General features: G+C 46.8%; 1 protein-coding gene across 1 annotated transcript in view; it reads right to left on the bottom strand.

Annotated features, from left to right (window-relative positions):
• Positions 1-17,560, bottom strand: part of LOC123482105 — a 50,376-nt gene extending 32,816 nt beyond the window's left edge. The window contains exon 1 of the mRNA XM_045208411.1: positions 17,376-17,560. Within this exon, the coding sequence (XP_045064346.1) occupies positions 17,376-17,560 (185 nt within the window). The remainder of the gene's footprint in view (positions 1-17,375) is intronic.
• Positions 17,561-20,708: the final 3,148 nt, after the last annotated feature.

The raw sequence follows: 20,708 nt of genomic DNA, 5'->3' as shown, positions 1-20,708 counted from the left end.
AGAACAGGATGTCTGGGTCTTTGGTCATTACAGAGGGACAGAACAGAACAGGATGTCTGGGTCTTTGGTCATTACAGAGGGACAGGACAGGACGTCTGGGTCTTTGGTCATTACAGAGGGACAGGACAGAACAGGATGTCAGAGTCTTTGGTCATTACAGAGAGACAGGACAGAACAGGATGTCTGGGTCTTTGGTCATTACAGAGGGACAAAACAGGATGTCTGAGTCTTTGGTCATTACAGAGGAACAGAACAGGATGTCTGGGTCTTTGGTCATTACAGTGGGACAGGACAGGTGGTCTGGGTCTTTGGTCATTACAGAGGGACAGGACAGAACAGGATGTCTGGGTCTTTGGTCATTACAGAGGGACAAAACAGGATGTCTGGGTCTTTCGTCATTACAGAGGGACAGGACAGAACAGGATGTCTGGGACTTTGGTCATTACAGAGGGACAGAACAGGATGTCTGAGTCTTTGGTCATTACAGAGGGACAGGCCAGAACAGGATGTCTGGGTCTTTGGTCATTACAGAGGGACAGGACAGAAAAGGTCGTCTGGGTCTTTGGTCATTACAGAGGGACAGGACAGAACAGGATGTCTGAGTCTTTGGTCATTACAGAGGGACAGGACAGAACAGGATGTCTGAGTCTTTGGTCATTACAGAGGAACAGAACAGGATGTCTGGGTCTTTTGTCATTACAGAGGGACAGGACAGAACAGAAACGTCTGGGTCTTTGGTCATTACAGAGGGACAGGACAGAACAGGATGTCTGAGTCTTTGGTCATTACAGAGGGACAGAACAGGATGTCTGGGTCTTTGGTAATTACAGAGGGACAGGACAGAACAGGATGTCTGAGTCTTTGGTCATTACAGAGGGACGGGACAGAACAGGATGTCTGGGTCTTTAGTCATTACAGAGGGACAGGACAGAACAGGATGTCTGGGTCTTTGGTCATTACAGAGGGACAAAACAGGATGTCTGAGTCTTTGGTCATTACAGAGGAACAGAACAGGATGTCTGAGTCTTTGGTCATTACAGAGGGACAGGACAAAACAGGATGTCTGAGTCTTTGGTCATTACAGAGGGACAGAACAGAACAGGAGGTCTGGGTCTTTGGTCTTTACAGAGGGACAGGACAGAACAGGATGTCTGGGTCTTTGGTCATTACAGAGGGACAGAACAGGTGGTCTGGGCCTTTGGTCATTACAGAGGGACAGGACAGAACAGGATGTCTGAGTCTTTGGTCATTACAGAGGGACAGGACAGAACAGGATGTCTGGGTCTTTGGTCATTACAGAGGGACAGGACAGAACAGGATGTCTGGGTCTTTGGTCATTACAGAGGGACAGGACAGAACAGGATGTCTGGGTCTTTGGTCATTACAGAGGGACAGGACAGAAGAGGACGTCTGGTTTTTTGGTCATTACAGAGGGACAGGACAGAACAGGATGTCTGGGTCTTTGGTCATTACAGAGGGACAGGACAGAACAGGATGTCTGGGTCTTTGGTCATTACAGAGGGACAGGACAGAACAGGATGTCTGAGTCTTTGGTCATTACAGAGGGACAGAACAGGATGTCTGGGTCTTTGGTCATTACAGAGGGACAGGACAGAACAGGATGTCTGAGTCTTTGGTCATTACAGAGGGACAGGACAGAACAGGATGTCTGGGTCTTTAGTCATTACAGAGGGACAGGACAGAACAGGACGTCTGGGTCTTTGGTCATTACAGAGAGACAGGACAGAACAGGATGTCTGAGTCTTTGGTCATTACAGAGGGACAGGACAGGATGTCTGGGTCTTTGGTCATTACAGAGGGACAGGACAGAAGAGACGTCTGGGTCTTTGGTCATTAAAGAGGGACAGGACAAAACAGGATGTCTGAGTCTTTGGTCATTACAGAGGGACATAACAGAACAGGAGGTATGGGTCTTTGGTCATTACAGAGGGACAGGACAGAACAGGATGTCTGGGTCTTTGGTCATTACAGAGGGACAGAACAGGTGGTCTGGGTCTTTGGTCATTACAGAGGGACAGAACAGGATGTCTGAGTCTTTGGTCATTACAGAGGGACAGGACAGAACATGATGTCTGGGTCTTTGGTCATTACAGAGGGACAGGACAGAACAGGATGTCTGGGTCTTTGGTCATTACAGAGGGACAGAACAGAACAGGATGTCTGGGTCTTTGGTCATTACAGAGGGACAGGACAGGATGTCTGGGTCTTTCGTCATTACAGAGGGACAGGACAGAACAGACGTCTGGGTCTTTGGTCATTACAGAGGGACAGGACAGAACAGGATGTCAGAGTCTTTGGTCATTACAGAGGGACAGAACAGAACAGGATGTCTGGGTCTTTGGTCATTACAGTGGGACAGGACAGGTGGTCTGGGTCTTTGGTCATTACAGAGGGACAGGACAGAACAGGATGTCTGGGTCTTTGGTCATTACAGAGGGACAAAACAGGATGTCTGGGTCTTTCGTCATTACAGAGGGACAGGACAGAACAGGATGTCTGGGACTTTGGTCATTACAGAGGGACAGAACAGGATGTCTGAGTCTTTGGTCATTACAGAGGGACAGGCCAGAACAGGATGTCTGGGTCTTTGGTCATTACAGAGGGACAGGACAGAAAAGGTCGTCTGGGTCTTTGGTCATTACAGAGGGACAGGACAGAACAGGATGTCTGAGTCTTTGGTCATTACAGAGGGACAGGACAGAACAGGATGTCTGAGTCTTTGGTCATTACAGAGGAACAGAACAGGATGTCTGGGTATTTTGTCATTACAGAGGGACAGGACAGAACAGAAACGTCTGGGTCTTTGGTCATTACAGAGGGACAGGACAGAACAGGATGTCTGAGTCTTTGGTCATTACAGAGGGACAGAACAGGATGTCTGGGTCTTTGGTAATTACAGAGGGACAGGACAGAACAGGATGTCTGAGTCTTTGGTCATTACAGAGGGACGGGACAGAACAGGATGTCTGGGTCTTTAGTCATTACAGAGGGACAGGACAGAACAGGATGTCTGGGTCTTTGGTCATTACAGAGGGACAAAACAGGATGTCTGAGTCTTTGGTCATTACAGAGGAACAGAACAGGATGTCTGAGTCTTTGGTCATTACAGAGGGACAGGACAAAACAGGATGTCTGAGTCTTTGGTCATTACAGAGGGACAGAACAGAACAGGAGGTCTGGGTCTTTGGTCTTTACAGAGGGACAGGACAGAACAGGATGTCTGGGTCTTTGGTCATTACAGAGGGACAGAACAGGTGGTCTGGGCCTTTGGTCATTACAGAGGGACAGGACAGAACAGGATGTCTGAGTCTTTGGTCATTACAGAGGGACAGGACAGAACAGATGTCTGGGTCTTTGGTCATTACAGAGGGACAGGACAGAACAGGATGTCTGGGTCTTTGGTCATTACAGAGGGACAGGACAGAACAGGATGTCTGGGTCTTTGGTCATTACAGAGGGACAGGACAGAAGAGGACGTCTGGTTTTTTGGTCATTACAGAGGGACAGGACAGAACAGGATGTCTGGGTCTTTGGTCATTACAGAGGGACAGGACAGAACAGGATGTCTGGGTCTTTGGTCATTACAGAGGGACAGGACAGAACAGGACGTCTGGGTCTTTGGTCATTACAGAGGGACAGAACAGGTTGTCTGCGTCTTTGGTCATTACAGAGGGACAGGACAGAACAGGATGTCTGAGTCTTTGGTCATTACAGAGGGACAGAACAGTATGTCTGAGTCATTGGTCATTACAGATGGACAGGACAGAACAGGACGTCTGGGTCTTTGGTCATTACAGAGGGACAGGACAAAACAGGATGTCTGAGTCTTTGGTCATTACAGAGGGACAGAACAGAACAGAATGTCTGGGTCTTTGGTCATTGCAGAGGGACAGGACAGGATGTCTGGGTCTTTGGTCATTACAGAGGGACAGGACAGAACAGGATGTCTGGGTCTTTGGTCATTACAGAGGGACAGGACAGAACAGGATGTCTGGGTCTTTGGTCATTACAGAGGGACAGGACAGAACAGGATGTCTGGGTCTTTGGTCATTACAGAGGGACAGAACAGGATGTCTGGGTCTTTGGTCATTACAGAGGGACAGGACAGAACAGGATGTCTGAGTCTTTGGTCATTACAGAGGGACAGGACAGAACATGATGTCTGGATCTTTGGTCATTACAGAGGGACAGGACAGAACAGGACATCTGGGTCTTTGGTCATTACAGAGGGACAGGACAGAACAGGATGTCTGAGTCTTTGGTCATTACAGAGGGACAGGACAGAACAGGATGTCTGAGTCTTTGGTCATTACAGAGGACCAGAACAGGATGTCTGGGTATTTTGTCTTTACAGAGGGACAGGACAGAACAGTAACGTCTGGGTCTTTGGTCATTACAGAGGGACAGGACAGAACAGGATGTCTGAGTCTTTGGTCATTACAGAGGGACAGAACAGGATGTCTGGGTCTTTGGTCATTACAGAGGGACAGAACAGGATGTCTGAGTCTTTGGTCATTACAGAGGGACAGGACAGAACAGGACGTCTGGGTCTTTGGTCATTACAGAGGGACAGGACAGAACAGGATGTCTGAGTCTTTGGTCATTACAGAGGACCAGAACAGGATGTCTGGGTATTTTGTCATTACAGAGGGACAGGACAGAACAGGAACGTCTGGGTCTTTGGTCATTACAGAGGGACAGGACAGAACAGGATGTCTGAGTCTTTGGTCATTACAGAGGGACAGAACAGGATGTCTGGGTCTTTGGTCATTACAGAGGGACAGGACAGAACAGGATGTCTGAGTCTTTGGTCATTACAGAGGGACAGGACAGAACAGGATGTCTGGGTCCTTAGTCATTACAGAGGGACAGGACAGAACAGGGTGTCTGGGTCTTTGGTCATTACAGAGGGACAAGACAGAACAGGATGTCTGAGTCTTTGGTCATTACAAAGGGACAGAACAGGGTGTCTGGGTCTTTGGTCATTACAGAGGGACAGGACAGAACAGGATGTCTGGGTATTTGGTCATTACAGAGGGACAGGACAGAACAGGATGTCTGGGTCTTTCGGTCATTACAGAGGGACAGGACAGAACAGGAGGTCTGGGTCTTTGGTCATTACAAAGGGACAGGACAGAACAGGATGTCTGGGTCTTTCGGTCATTACAGAGGGACAGGACAGAACAGGATGTCTGGGTCTTTGGTCATTACAGAGGGACAGAACAGGTGGTCTGGGTCTTTGGTCATTACAGAGGGACAGGACAGAACAGGATGTCTGAGTCTTTGGTCATTACAGAGGGACAGGACAGAACAGGATGCCTGGGTCTTTGGTCATTACAGAGGGACAGGACAGAACAGGATGTCTGGGTCTTTGGTCATTACAGAGGGACAGGACAGAACAGGATGTCTGGGTCTTTGGTCATTACAGAGGGACAGAACAGAACAGGATGTCTGGGTCTTTGGTCATTACAGAGGGACAGGACAGGATGTCTGGGTCTTTGGTCATTACAGAGGGACAGGACAGAAGAGGACGTCTGGGTCTTTGGTCATTACAGAGGGACAGGACAGAACAGGATGTCTGGGTCTTTGGTCATTACAGAGGGACAGGACAGAACAGGATGTCTGGGTCTTTGGTCATTACAGAGGGACAGGACAGAACAGGATGTCTGGGTCTTTGGTCATTACAGAGGGACAGAACAGAACAGGATGTCTGGGTCTTTGGTCATTACAGAGGGACAGGACAGGATGTCTGGGTCTTTGGTCATTACAGAAGGACAGGACAGAACAGGAAGCTGGAGTTGAGTTGTGTTTTGTTTGAAGGACAGGAGGAAGGACTCACAGCATAATGAAAGGATGCCATTGTTGTTATTCTCGCAACTGGACACATTAGCCTGTGTCCAAGATTGTCCTTCAAGTCGAAAAACATCCACCTCACAGTGGTGGGTCCATGTAATCCTGCTGCAGGCTTTAACAAATGTAACACAAGTTCCATGTCCTTCTCATCAAACCAAAAAAAACCAACGAAAATATATATTTTCTCAAACACTGAAAGTGTGGTCCAACCATAAATAGCATATTTTCAATCAAACAAACACTGTGGGGAAAATGCCATCATCCCTGCATAGAGAAATTTTCATTGAGTGTCTTTGGACATTTCAAAAACTCTCTTATTAACTTAACCTCGTCTTGGTGGTCCAAAAAAAAAATACAGTTTTGTCGCAGAGGAACAATATTACTTTCCCCATTGCGGGTTTGTTTGAATCCCAGCATAGGTCTGTACTCAAATCCAGGGGGATACATGGTAATGAGCCTGAGACTCGGAGAGCAGCCGTTTTTCAAGTGTCCTTCCCCTCTACCTCTCCTCCCCTCTACCTCTCCTCCTCTCCTCCTCTCTACCTCTCCTCCGCTCTACCTCTCCTCTCCCTCTCCTCCCCTCTACCTCTCCTCTGCTTTACCTCTACCTCTCCTCCTCTCTACCTCTCCTCTCCTCTACCTCTCCTCCCCTCTACCTCTCCTCCGCTTTACCTCTCCTCTCCCTCTCCTCCCCTCTACCTCTCCTCCCCTCTACCCCTCCTCCCCTCTACCTCTCCTCCGCTCTACCTCTACCTCTCCTCCTCTCTACCTCTCCTCTCCTCTACCTCTCCTCCCCTCTACCTCTCCTCCCCCTCTCCACCTCTCCACCTCTCCTCCCCTCTACCTCTGCTTTACCTCTACCTCTCCTCCTCTCTACCTCTCCTCTCCTCTACCTCTCCTCCCCTCTACCTCTCCTCCCCCTCTCCTCCTCTCTACCTCTCCTCTCCCTCTCCTCCCCTCTACCTCTCCTCTGCTTTACCTCTACCTCTCCTCCTCTCACCTCCTCCTCTCACCTCTCCTCCCCTCTACCTCTCCTCCGCTTTACCTCTCCCTCCCTCTCCTCCCCTCTACCTCTCCTCCCCCTACCCCCTCCTCCCCACTCCCCTACCTCTCCTCCTCTCTACCTCTCCTCCCCTCTACCTCTCCTCCCCCTCTACCTCTCCTCCCCTCTACCTCCCTCTACCTCTCCCTCTCCCCCCCTACCTCTCCTCCTCTCTACCTCTCCTCGCCTCCTCTCTACCTCGCCTCCTCTCTACCTCTCCTCCCCTCTACCTCTCCTCTCCTCTACCTCTCCTCCCCTCTACCTCTCCTCTCCTCCACCTCTCCACCTCTCTACCTCTCCTCCACCTCTCCTCCCCTCTCCTCCTCTCTACCTCTCCTCCTCTCTACCTCTCCTCCCCTCTACCTCTCCTCCTCTCTACCTCTCCTCCCCTCTATATCTCCTCTACCTCTCCTCCCCTCTACCTCTCCTCCCCTCTACCTCGCCTCCTCTCTACCTCGCCTCCTCTCTACCTCTCCTCCCCAATACCTCTCCTCTCCTCTACCTCTCCTCTACCTCTCCTCCACTCTACCTCTCTCCTCTCCTCCCCTCTACCTCTCCTCCCCTCTACCGCTCCTCCCCTCTACCTCTCCTCCGCTCTACCTCTACCTCTCCTCCTCTCTACCTCTCCTCTCCTCTACCTCTCCTCCCCTCTACCTCTCCTCCCCTCTACCTCTCCTCCCCTCTACCTCTCCTCCTCTCTACCTCTCCTCCCCTCTACCTCTCCACCCCTCTACCTCGCCTCCCCTCTACCTCGCCTCCCCTCTACCTCTCCTCCCCTCTACCCCTCCTCTACCTCTCCTCCCCTCTACCTCTCCTCCCCTCTACCTCTACCTTGCCTCCTCTCTACCTCTCCTCTCCTCTACCTCTCCTCCTCTCTACCTCTCCTCCCCTCTACCTCTACCTCTCCTCCCCTCTACCTCTCCTCTCCTCTCCTCTACCTCCCCTCCCCTCTACCTCTCCTCCCCTCTACCTCTCCTCCCCTCACCTCGCCTCGCCTCTACCTCTCCTCCCCTCTACCCCTCCTCTACCGCTCCTCCCCTCTACCTCTCCTCCCCTCTAGCTCTACCTTTCCTCCCCTCTACCTCTCCTCTCCTCTACCTCTCCTCCACTCTACCTCTCCTCCTCTCTACCTCTCCTCTACTCCACCTCTCCTCCCCTCTACCTCCCCTCCCCTCTACCTCTCCTCCCCTCTACCTCTCCTCCCCTCTACCTTTGCACCTCTCCACCTCTCCTCCCCTCTACCTCTCCTCCCCTCTACCCTACCTCTCCTCCTCTCTACCTCTCCTCCCCTCTACCTCTCTACCTCTCTAACCTCCTCTTTTCTTCCATCTCTCCTTCCATACCTTTAGGGATCTCATCAGGACCCACTCAGAGAAAGGACTGATCTGTCGCAGCACAAAGAGCCTCTGGCTAAATTGGTCCTCAGGTCATTGATGTGAAGTCTACGTTCTCATTCAGTCTCTCTCTATTCAGCTTCCTACTTCACTTTCTCCATTTTATGCAAAGGTTAGGCAGCAGAAATGCAATGTCCTGAATTACATCCTGCTATGCTGCTCTGAGACTGAGAGCTCCATAGGCTTCTGACATGATTAACCAAAGCACATGGCCCTAACTATGACACATGTTGCAGTTGGGTTGGCATCATGGTGAGATGTGTTACATCTGGTGGTGCGTCTTCTCAGCTCTCTTCACAGGTTCCCAGTGGCAGCTGGCAAGACATTCAAGACCTAACTTCCACTTTCTTCCTTCCTGCCGGAAAACATATTTTACACCCTCTTCTGTTGGCTCTCTGCAATGAGTCATGTTCAAGCTTGGCTGTGTCTGATAGTCGGTCAGATTATTTGTCTTCCTGGAATGAAATGATGGTCTGCAGATTGAGAGAAGGCGTTCCTTGACCTCTTGTTAATGTCAGCGTAGGTGTCGGCTTACTGTTGTTCTGACCTAGCCAGTGATCCCAGGATGAAGTAACTTCTGGGTCACTACCACATCAGTGGGCAGGGCTGAGAGGTCATCCAGGAGACAGTGGACGGGATGGGATCATTCATGACCAAGCTGTGGTTTGATGTACTACATGGACAACACTGTCTAAGACTGCTGTTTGAGGAGATTTCCAACACTGTCTAAGACAGCTGCTTGTGGTGATTTCCAACACTAAGACAGCTGCTTGTGGAGATTTTCAACACTGTCTAAGACTGCTGCTTGTGGAGTCTTTTTCCAACACTGTCTAAGACTGCTGCTTGTGGAGATTTCCAACACTGTTGAAGTCAGCTGGTTGCGGAGATGTTGGTAGAACACTGATAAATGTGTCGTTCAACGTCACCCTCCATATACTGTGTTTCATTAGATATCATGCCATCACCTTTCCCATGTTCTCATGCATAGAGTACATTATGATACGATAAATGGTTTGCAGTTTAGTGACCTTGTCCTTGGTGGTAGAGATTGATGTAGAGCAGGGTCTGGACCCAAAGTGGGCCCTGGGCATGTGGGTCGCGAGTTATCAGAATGCGTCTATAATCCCACACTATTTCTTCTTAATTTGGATCGTTGGAGGACGATTTGGGTCACGGGAGAACGGTCCATTTCTTAACTAAAAGTTTAAGAACCCCTGACGTAGAGGACCAGAGAATGGCACAGAAGGGCTCACATCTGTTAGTGTGACATGGAGCCTCTAGAATAGATGACTCCTTCTAGCCCGAGGCAGGCTGGCAGGGGCACCGTTCACGGGCACATTGGTTACGTAACAAACAAACCGTCGGCTTCACCATGCCTTTGCACTTCTACACATTTAGCATATTATATCACAGAAGGTAATTGAGCAGAACGATAAATACGATGGCGAATTAAAAATAACTGAGAATATGGATTCAGTATATAAAAATGTGACTATGTGACTCAGTGCTTTAGTTTTTTAGCTTTTTGTTTTATGCAACTGTTCTGTCTCCCTCATAATATCACATTGCAGCGGAGGGCATTCAGAATTCAGAGAAAGTCCTCCATTCAATCTCACAGGACAGGGGTTATCACCATGAGGCATGAACATGACAGCAATCATCGAGCCGTTCCTGCAGGGAATAACTTAGCATGTAGCGTGTCCAGATTCTCTTATGGTCTCTGTTAGTTGGATCACATTGGTATGATCCTGGAATAGTGGGGAGGGAAGCCCCATTACGGTACACACACATGCACACGCACACACCATGCAGAGAGAGAGAGGGGGGAGGGGGGAGGGAGGGTTGGAGGGAGGGAGGGAGGGGAAGATAAAAGCAAAAGGGATACAGTATGGAACTAAAAATGGGGAGAGAAACTAGGCAGAGGAACATAACAGTGAAATGAAGAGGGGAGAAGGGAGAGGGGACAGGGGACAGGGGAGGAAATAAAGAGAGAAGATAAAATAAAGAGAAAGAAAGACAGGGGAGAACAAAGCACCAATGGAATGGAGGGAGGGAGGAAAAGAGAGTGAAAAGAGAGTGAGTTAGAGGATTGATGATGGATGGATGGATGAATAGGGATGGATGAATAGGGAGGGAGGGAGGGAGGATAATAGGGGACATGCAGTCAGATGAGAACCAATCTGGCTTCAAAGAGGTTGGGAGGTTTCCTAAATCTGACAGAGGTATGGGGGCTGGAGACTGAGAGGAGTGGAGAAGGTGTGTGTGTGTGTGTGTGTGTGCGCGTGTGTATATACAGTATATATAATGATGTGTATGTAATGATGTGAGTGTGTGTGTGTAATGATCTGTATGTGTATACAGATATAAAATCAATAATATGGTAATAAATACTAACTTGCAAGCTGGTAACCATAAGTCTATGAAATAGGTTATACAAGTACTGGTGAACAGGAGTCCACTATTGGCATGGAAACCCCTCCAGCAGGCCTTGCATAGCAATAGGCCAGGCAAGACCTGCTCCACGTAAAGAACACCGGCATCACCCCTCTCTATCCATGTACAGTAAAGGTCTGAGACCTGAGAATCTCTGATCCAGTGGCCACACCACCACAGATCCACCTGGAAACAGTAAGTCAGTCCCCAATTTGCAACCAGGGCTTATTTTTACTGATTTGATTTCTAATTCAATTTAATTTGTTGAGCCTTTAAAACTTTCTATACGCATCAGTACCGTCCGTTTATTGCTCTTCTCCAAGTGAAAGACCTTGTATTGCAGGCAAATGAGTCGCAGGGACATTGCTAAATCGATGTGTGGTGGCAGGCGAGGTTAGGGAGAGTTTGAGAGGCGAGAGGCATGGGTGCTGCCAACCCCATCTATCCACAGCCCAGAAGGAAATATTACCAAGCTGTTTGTCCTCACCTCTGTAATTCTTCCCAAAAGGTACAGGAGCAATTATTGGGCTAGGGGGTATACACAACTCACATATGCAAGGGCAGCAATGTCAACTGGTCGTCATTTAATTAGTGTGCTTGCTTCAGCAATGTCAGCTGGTCGTCATTTAATTAGTGTGCTTGCTTCAGCAATGTCAGCTGGTTGTCATTTAATTAGTGTGCTTGCTTCAGCAATATCAGCTGGTCGTCAATTAATTAGTGTGCTTGCTTCAGCAATGTCAGCTGGTCGTCATTTAATTAGTGTGCTTGCTTCAGCAATGTCAGCTGGTTGTCATTTAATTAGTGTGCTTGCTTCAGCAAGAACTCTCCTGTTATTGGCTGCTACTTATTTACACATTAAAGAAGGACTCAAAAAGCCTGCTGGTAGGTGCTGGTAATGAATTAGATATGTGTGCATGATACAATAATTGCTCGGTACTGATTGCATGTCAATCCATAGTTGTTGAGTAATCAGCTGCGACTTTGTAATTAGCATAGAACGCACACAATAAAACATCTAAAAAAGATCAGCATTGTTAGTAATTACTGTGTTTACAAACACTGAATACACAAGTTTTGGATGGGGAACATTTACAGTGTCGACAGCAAAGCTAACCGAAGGAGCAATCATTCCTTTTCCAGAATGCTGCACACACTAAGTGAAGGGATGGGGAGAACTAAATAAATAAATAAAAGGGGGAAACTATTTCTGCCTATCTTGGCTGCCTGTCACTTTTGTTTATGAAACAGGCAGAAGAACACGTCGCTTATCATTCTGAGTTAATCATTTTAACATTGGAATTAAACGATAAGGAGGGGATTCTTAATAAAGAGGAAGAAGAGGAGGCCATTTGTCTTGGGCTGACATGAAACAGCTGTCTCCCTGAGGCAGCTCTCTCTGTTGTAGCCTTGAAGTCTGCTCTTTTTAAAGTCCAGTTTCTTCTTGTTCAGAGCAATCTACTGTATGTGATTAAACAGTGGTGTAGAGGTCAGATTGATGGACTTGTTGACCAGAATAAGTCAATAAGGTCACGTAGCACACTGTATGAATGTGCATGACTCATGTACACTCTTAGAAAAAAAGGCGCTATCTACAACCAAAAAGGGTTCTTCTGCTGTTTCCATAGGAGAACCCTTTGAAGAATCCCTTTTGGTTCCAGTTAGAACCCTTTCCACAGAGGGTTCTACATGGAACCCAAAAGAGTTCTACCTGGAACCAAGAAGGGTTAAAGTACCTACTCTACTGTGCTCAACAAAACATGTCATACAAAAAAGAACATCAATTTAAAAATATTTTCTTGCTATATGTATAGCTATCGGCTTGAGTGCCAAGAAGGGTAGCAAAAACCAGAGGTCATGAGTGACTGGTTTCAGCAAGTGCAGGAGGAATTCTGGCTGGACATAATACATTCATTCAGAACCCCACACGCACGAGTCATCATTGCATGTGATAGACAGTAGCCTGATTGACACTGGCCTCATGTGAAGAGGAAAGGAAAGCTATCAATCATCTCTCAGTGTGGATGTGGCTGTCTGATGGACAGTCCAGGTAACAGAATCAATCCCCCAGGGCACACATGTCGAACTCATTCCACGGAGGGCCGAGTGTAAGGAACTCCCCTCACCTGGTTGTCTAGGTCTTAATGGAAAGGAAAAAACAAAAACCCGCAGCCCTCCATGGAATGGGTTTGACACCCCTGCCCCAGGGAAACAGACATCAGACATTCAGAAACTCCTCTTACTCTGTAGCTCAGCTGGTAGAGCACGGCACTTGTAACGCCAAGGTAGTGGGTTCGATCCCCGGGACCACCCATACACAAAAATGTATGCACGCATGACTGTAAGTCGCTTTGGATAAAAGCGTCTGCTAAATGGCATATTAAATTAAATTAATATTAATCCATGAGCAGAGTGATAACATTGATCATCATAGCAGATGACGATTTGATATGTATTTTTAGTGCAGAGGGGCTGGTGACGCCTGACGTCTTCAGTAAGGGAAAGGACATGGCTTCAACACCAACCCACAATCTGCAGTCATATGATCTGAGAAAAATGTCCTGTCATAGTGCAGTCTGTCACTCCAAAGTGGGAGTGTGCTTGTGCGGGTGTGAGAAAGATAGGGAATGAATGTATGTGTGTACTGTATGTGAATGCACTGCTTTAAATGCATCCTTGGCACATACAGTGGGGAAAAATGTATTTAGTCAGCCACCAATTGTGCAAGTTCTCCCACTTAAAAAGATGAGAGAGGCCTGTAATTTTCATCATAGGTACACGTCAACTATGGCAGACAAATTGAGAAAAAAAATCCGGAAAATCACATTGTAGGATTTTTTATGAATTTATTTGCAAATTATGGTGGAAAATAAGTATTTGGTCACCTACAAACTAGCAAGATTTCTGGCTCTCACAGACCTGTAACTTCCTCTGTCCTCCACTCGTTACCTGTATTAATGGCACCTGTTTGAACTTGTTATCAGTATAAAAGACACCTGTCCACAACCTCAAACAGTCACACTCCAAACTCCACTATGGCCAAGACCAAAGAGCTGTCAAAGGACACGAGAAACAAAATTGTAGAACTGCACCAGGCTGGGAAGACTGAATCTGCAATAGGTAAGCAGCTTGGTTTGATGAAATCAACTGTGGGAGCAATTATTAGGAAATGGAAGAGCAATCTCCCTCGATCTGGGGCTCCACGCAAGATCTCACCCCGTGGGGTCAAAATGATCACAAGAACGGTGAGCAAAAATCCCAGAACCACACAGGGGGACCTAGTGAATGACCTGCAGAGAGCTGGGACCAAAGTAACAAAGCCTACCATCAGTAACACACTACGCCGCCAGGGACTCAAATCATGCAGTGCCAGACGTGTCCCCCTGCTTAAGCCAGTACATGTCCAGGCCCGTCTGAAGTTTGCTAGAGTGCATTTGGATGATCCAGAAGAGGATTGGGAGAATGTCATATGGTCAGATGAAACCAAAATAGAACTTTTTGGTAAAAACTCAACTCAGTCGTGTTTGGAGGACAAAGAATGCTGAGTTGCATCCAAAGAACACCATACCTACTGTGAAGCATGGGGGTGGAAACATCATGCTTTGGGGCTGTTTTTCTGCAAAGGGACCAGGACGACTGATCTGTGTAAAGGAAAGAATGAATGGGGCCATGTATCGTGAGATTTTGAGTGAAAACCTCCTTCCATCAGCAAGGGCATTGAAGATGAAACGTGGCTGGGTCTTTCAGCATGACAATGATCCCAAACACACCGCCCGGGCAACGAAGGAGTGGCTTCGTAAGAACCATTTCAAGGTCCTGGAGTGGCCTAGCCAGTCTCCAGATCTCAACCCCATAGAAAATCTTTGGAGGGAGTTGAAAGTCCGTGTTGCCCAGCGACAGCCCCAAAACATCACTGCTCTAGAGGAGATCTGCATGGAGGAATGGGCCAAAATAACAGCAACAGTGTGTGAAAACGTTTGTTATTGACAAAATACTTATTTTCCACCATAATTTGCAAATAAATTCATAAAAAATCCTACAATGTGATTTTCTGGATTTTTTTTCTCATTTTGTCTGTCATAGTTGACGTGTACCTATGATGAAAATTACAGGCCTCTCTCATCTTTTTAAGTGGGAGAACTTGCACAATTGGTGGCTGACTAAATACATTTTTTCCCCACTGTATACACTACCAACACCAAAAAAGTGTTAAACAAATCAAAATATATATTTTTTATTTTTATTTTTGTTTAAAACGTTTTTGGTTACTACATGATTCCATATGTGTTCTTTCATAGTTTTGATGTCTTCACTATTATTCTACAATGTAGAAAATAGTAAAAATAAAGAAAAACCCTTGAATGAGTAGGTGTGTCCAAACTTTTGACTGGTACTGTATATCTATATCTCCCAAATATAGCTTGAATACAGCTAACTGACAATCAGTTGGACTGCTGTATAGTGGAGTCGGTAATGAGTGTGGAATTCTGGGTGAACAGAATAGAAATACCACAGCACCTGGTAAGCTGGAGCCATATTCTACAATAGGCAGAACAAAGCCAATTCAGGCAGTGACTCAGAAGATCAAACTGCATAAGAATACCTGCTGCACAAACACACACACACACACACACACAGGAAGGAACTGTAACAAGCAGATGCTCTATGAGTGGTCTATTAACTATACATATTTCCTATCTAAAATAGAGCCCCTTGGCTAGCACTCTTCATACATTTGGCTATAAAATAGTTATCCTATTGTAATGATTCTCCCAAAAAGATTCAGGGATTTCATTTCAGATGTTTAGTGGATTTCATCTGGACTACCAAAACCATTTAGAGAACTCTCCCTCCCTCCCTGGTAGTAGCTAACTTGCTCATGTGTGCTGTGAGTGAGGTGAGCTGTCCTGCTCTGTGCATGGCGGTGGTTTTGAGTGCCAGTGCTGTGCCAGTGTGTGGTGGGTCAGGGGGTCAGTGGGCACCGCTGGGCTGTGGTAACAAGTTAAAAGCCTTGCCCTGTGAGTGGGTATAATAACCCGTGGCATGACGTCTCTTGCCTCTGGGTGCCAGCTCTAATTGGTGCTGCATTCTCTGAAAAGGGCATGTCTCCCTCTCTCCCTTTCTTAATTCGCTCTCTCCCTCCATTTCTTTCTTTCTTTACTCCCTCTCTCTCACTCCCTCCCTCTCTTTACTCTCTGGGTGGATGGATGGTTGTCCCTCTCTCGCCATTTCTTTGAAACCTAAAAGATGTGATGCGATGATGCGTGGGAAGGAGGGTATGTGTGTGTGTGTGTGTGTGTGTGTGTGTGTGTGGGAGAGAGACAGAGAAAGAAAGTGAGGACTTTTTCCAATTCAAATCTGCTATCTGCAACAATTGGATTCCGGCCCATGATTAAAGATGGCCTACTGTCACGCTCTCCTTAATGACTGAGACCCTATGGAGGCAGCACACTGCATGATATGCCAAAGGAGCCTCAGATTCTACTGTCTGGCACAGGGCTGTGGCTTGATACTTGCCCAGGAGCCAAGCGAACCTCCTGTGGCATCTGTGTGCTCAAAGAGACATGGGACATTGGGCCCGGCTCGCTGGACTGTGCCAGCAGGCATCATGCGTCAATGTTGGCTAGGCAAGACCCAGTTTCATCGTGTATGCCCTTTGTAGTGAGACCATTGTGTGCTTGCAGTGCCCATTTAGGTTTAGGCTTAGGCTTATAGGTATATGTGTATTTGTAGATATAGTAGATTAACTCCTGGTGCTGTTTTGATTTGGGCAGACAGTATTTGAGCAGTGAGCCAGGAGTTTGTTATGTCAAGGTCAGGAGGTAAGCATGACTGGCACACAGACACACACACACACACACTCTCTCCTCCCTCCTCTATCCCTCCTGTGAAATATATTCTCACTGCTACATGTATGTATAGACTTGTGTGGGAAAAGCAGTCCATCAAAGCCTATTGGATTTACTAGACATACACTGATGTTGTAACTCTACAGTATATGTTTCAGACAGCGGATTAATATACTCATACTGGATTCAATTAAACTCAGTCCAGAGTGCCAACTCTCTTCATGTTGTCTCCAGTCCCTCCAGATAATGCCTTGGGTTCTGCAATGTATTTTATAAGTCTGTCATGTCTACGTCAATGTTTTTAAATTGTAAAGTATTTTAGTCTGTAATGTCTTTTTCCGTTATGTGTCAGACCCCAGGAAGACTAGCTGTCGCCATTGGCGTCAGCTAATGGGGATCCTAATAAAATCAAAAATGTGTTTGATTAGTACAGAGCCAGCTGCTCAGAGCAAACATTCTCTCCCCCATACATGGGGATATGATGAGGGAGAGAGTGAGGAGAGAAGAGAGAGGGGAAGAGAAGAAAGGTGCTCTCAGGCATCTGTATACCCAGGCTAATGCTACCACCAAGAGGATGATCACAGAACTGCTGTTTTGATTGAGCACCAAAGGTAGAGGAACCAGCCCCTACACTCCTAGTCATTGGTCTCGACCCCCAACACACTTATGATTGGAGAGGTGTAAGCAATATGGAAGATTTTACCAATTTCTAATAGACGGCAAGGTGGGCACTGGGCAGTTCATATGTGAAGAGCAGCACAGGACAACAGCAGGAGGCATACTCACAGTTTCTCCCCATCCCTTGCTCTGGTGTCGTGTACGAGGTAAACAGTGCCAAAACTCCCTCTGCCCAATCTCTGTAGGATGCTGTATCTCTTGGCAATCAGGTTGCTGGGGTCAGGAGTTATCGGAGTGGAGGGGGAGTGGACATGGCAGGATGAATGGGCCTCCAGCTCCTCAAACTTGGGCATCTTGTTGCGGGATTACAGGAGTATTGACTGCAAAATTCAGCAAAACACAAACATGTTGTTTTTACTTATTTTACATTTGTTATGCATGTTTGCCCAATACAGATAAAACGTAAATAGATATTTTACAGGGGAGACTGTAAAAAAGAGTCAGATAGCAGCATGTCGCACTTGTTGTTACAGTGCAGGATAATTGAAAGCAGAGTCCTGACTAGCTTATGCTATTTCACTATTGCCACTTTGTCTAACAAACTCACCTGTTTGCAGTTAGGTGTTGGCTATTTCCACCAGTTTAAAACATCCATAGCCTACTGTATTAACTTCCGTGTTTACGCTTGTTCCTATGGTAATAGGAAACCTCTTGTCTCCCTTTTCTTATACCGCTTTATTCCACCAGGTGTCAGTGAAGAATCGTCTGTTGTGAAGGCCTGTTTGGGATTGGGAGTTTTATTCTCAATTCTCATGACAATGCATTTGCCCAGAAGACTACATGTATCCTCTATCCTCTTCCAACGTGGAACAGTTGTATGAGATATTTGTAGGCTGGCTACCTAACCATATTCTAAAGTAATATTTTTCAAGAATATAGTCAATGAGTTTTTTCACATTTTGTTATGTTACAGCCTTATTCTAAAATGGATTAAATTGTTTTTTCCCCCTCAAATCTACACACAATACCCCATAATGACAAAGCAAAAACGGGTTTAGAGTTGTAGCAATTACTATTATTATTATTATTTATTTTAAACTTAAATATCACATTTACATAAGTATTCAGACCCTTTACCTCAGTACTTTGTCGAAGCACCTTTGGCAGCGATTACAGCCTTGAGTCTTCTTGGGTATGACGCTACAAGCTTGGCACACCTGTATTTGGGGAGTTTCTCCCATTCTTCTCTGCAGAGCCTCTCAAGCTCTGTCAGGTTGGATGGGGAGCATCAAGGCACAGCTATTTTCAGGTCTCTCCAGAGATGTTCGATCGGGTTCAAGTCTGGTCTCTGGCTGGGCCACTCAAGGATATTCAGAGATTTGCCCCGAAGCACTCCTGTGTTTTCTTGGCTGTGTGCTTAGGATTGTTGTCCTGTTGAAAGGTGAACCTTTGCCCCAGTCTGAGGTCCTGAGTGCTCTGGAGCAGGTTTTCATCAAGAATCTCTCTGTACTTTTCTACGTTCATCTTTCCCTCGATCCTGACTAGTCTCCCAGTCCCTGCCGCTGCAAAACATCCCCACAGCATGATGCTGCCACCACCATGCTTCACCGTAGGGATGGTGCCAGGTTTCCTCCAGACGTGACACTTGGCATTCAGGCCAAAGAGTTCAATCTTGGTTTCATCAGACCAGAGAATCTTGTTTATCATGGTCTGAGAGTCCTTTAGGTGCCTTTTGGAAAACTCCAAGCGGGCTGTCATGTGTCTTTTGCTGAGGCTTCTGTCTGGCCACTCTGCCATAAAGGCCTGATTGGTGGAGTGCTGCAGAGATGGTTGTCCTTCTGGAAGGTTCTCCCATCTCCACAGAGGAACTCTGGAGCTCTGTCAGAGTGACCATCGGGTTCTTGGTCACCTCCCTGACAAAGGCCCTTCTCCCCCGATTACTCAGTCTTGGTTGTTCCAAACTTCTTCCATTTAAGAATGATGGAGGCCACTGTGTTCTTGGGGACCTTCAATGCTGAAGAAATGTTTTGGTACCCTTCCCTAGATCTGTGCCTCGACACAATCCTGTCTCGGAGCTCTACGGACAATTCCTTCGACCTCATGGCTTGGTTTTGCTCTGACATGCACTGTCAACTGTGGGACCTTATATAGACAGGTGTGTGCCTTTCCAAATCATGTCCAATCAATTGAATTTACCACAGGTGGACTCCAATCAAGTTGTAGAAACATCTCAAGGATGATCAATGGAAACAGGATGCACCTGAGCTCAATTTCAAGTCTCATAGCAAAGGGTCTGAATACTTAAGTAAATAAGGTATATATATATTTTTATATACATTTGCAAAACATTCTAAAAACCAATTTTTTTTCGCTTTGTCATTGTGGGGTATTGTGTGTAGATTGATGAGGGGAAAAATTAATTGAATCCATTCTAGAATAAGGCTGTAACATAACAAAATGTGGAAAAAGTCAAGGGGTCTGAATACTTTCCAAATGCACTGTAGATAGACCTACTATTTTTGAAACGAGCCTTGCATAGCAGCCTGGTCTCATAGACTAGACGTAACATAGTAAAAGTAAAATCGGGACGATCAGATTAGTATGATATGTTACGTTTGGTATGGTTACATAAGACATGGTTATTTAAAGTATGGTGGCTGGTCGAGCTGGATGGATGGGTGTGTGTATAACGTGAACGTCTAGCAACCCAAAGGTTGCGAGTTTGAATCTCATCACGGACAACTTTAGCATTTTAGGTAATTAGCTAATTGTAAACTACTAGCAACTACACTATATATACAAAGGTATGTGGACACCCCTTCAAATTAGTGGATTCGGCTATTTCAGCCACACCCGTTGCTGACAGGTGTATAAAATCGAGCACACATCAATGCAATCTCCATAGACAAACATTTGCAGTAGAATGGCCTTACTGAAGAGCTCAGTGACTTTCAACGTGGCACTGTCAAAGGATGCCACCTTTCCAACAAGTCAGTTCGTCAAATTTCTGCCACGCTAGAGCTTCCCCGGTCAACTGTAAGTGCTGTTATTGTGAAGCGGAAACGTCTAGGAGCAACAATGGCTCATCCACAAAGTGGTAGGCCACACAAACTCACAGAACAGGACTGCCGAGTGCTGAAGCGCGTAGAGTTTAAAAATCGTCTGTCCTTGGTTGCAACACTCACTACTGAGTTCCAAACTGCCTCTGGAAGCAACGTCAGCACAAGAACTGTTCGTCAGGTGCTTCATGAAATGGGTTTCCATGGCTGAGCAGCCGCACACAAGCCTAAAATAACCATGCGCAATGCCAAGCGTTGGCTGGAGTGGTGTAAAGCTCAGCGCCATTGGACTCTGGAGCAGTGGAAACGCGTTCTCTGGAGTGATGAATCACGTTTCACCATCTGGCAGTCCGACAGACAAATCTGGGTTTGGCTGATGCCAGGAGAACGCTACCTTCCCAATGCATAGTGACAACTGTAAAGTTTGGTGGAGGAGGAATAA

Source organism: Coregonus clupeaformis, chromosome 28 (assembly GCF_020615455.1).
Source record: "Coregonus clupeaformis isolate EN_2021a chromosome 28, ASM2061545v1, whole genome shotgun sequence".
Taxonomy (NCBI): Eukaryota; Metazoa; Chordata; class Actinopteri; order Salmoniformes; family Salmonidae; genus Coregonus; species Coregonus clupeaformis.
This window is presented reverse-complemented; position numbering and strand designations above follow the sequence as displayed.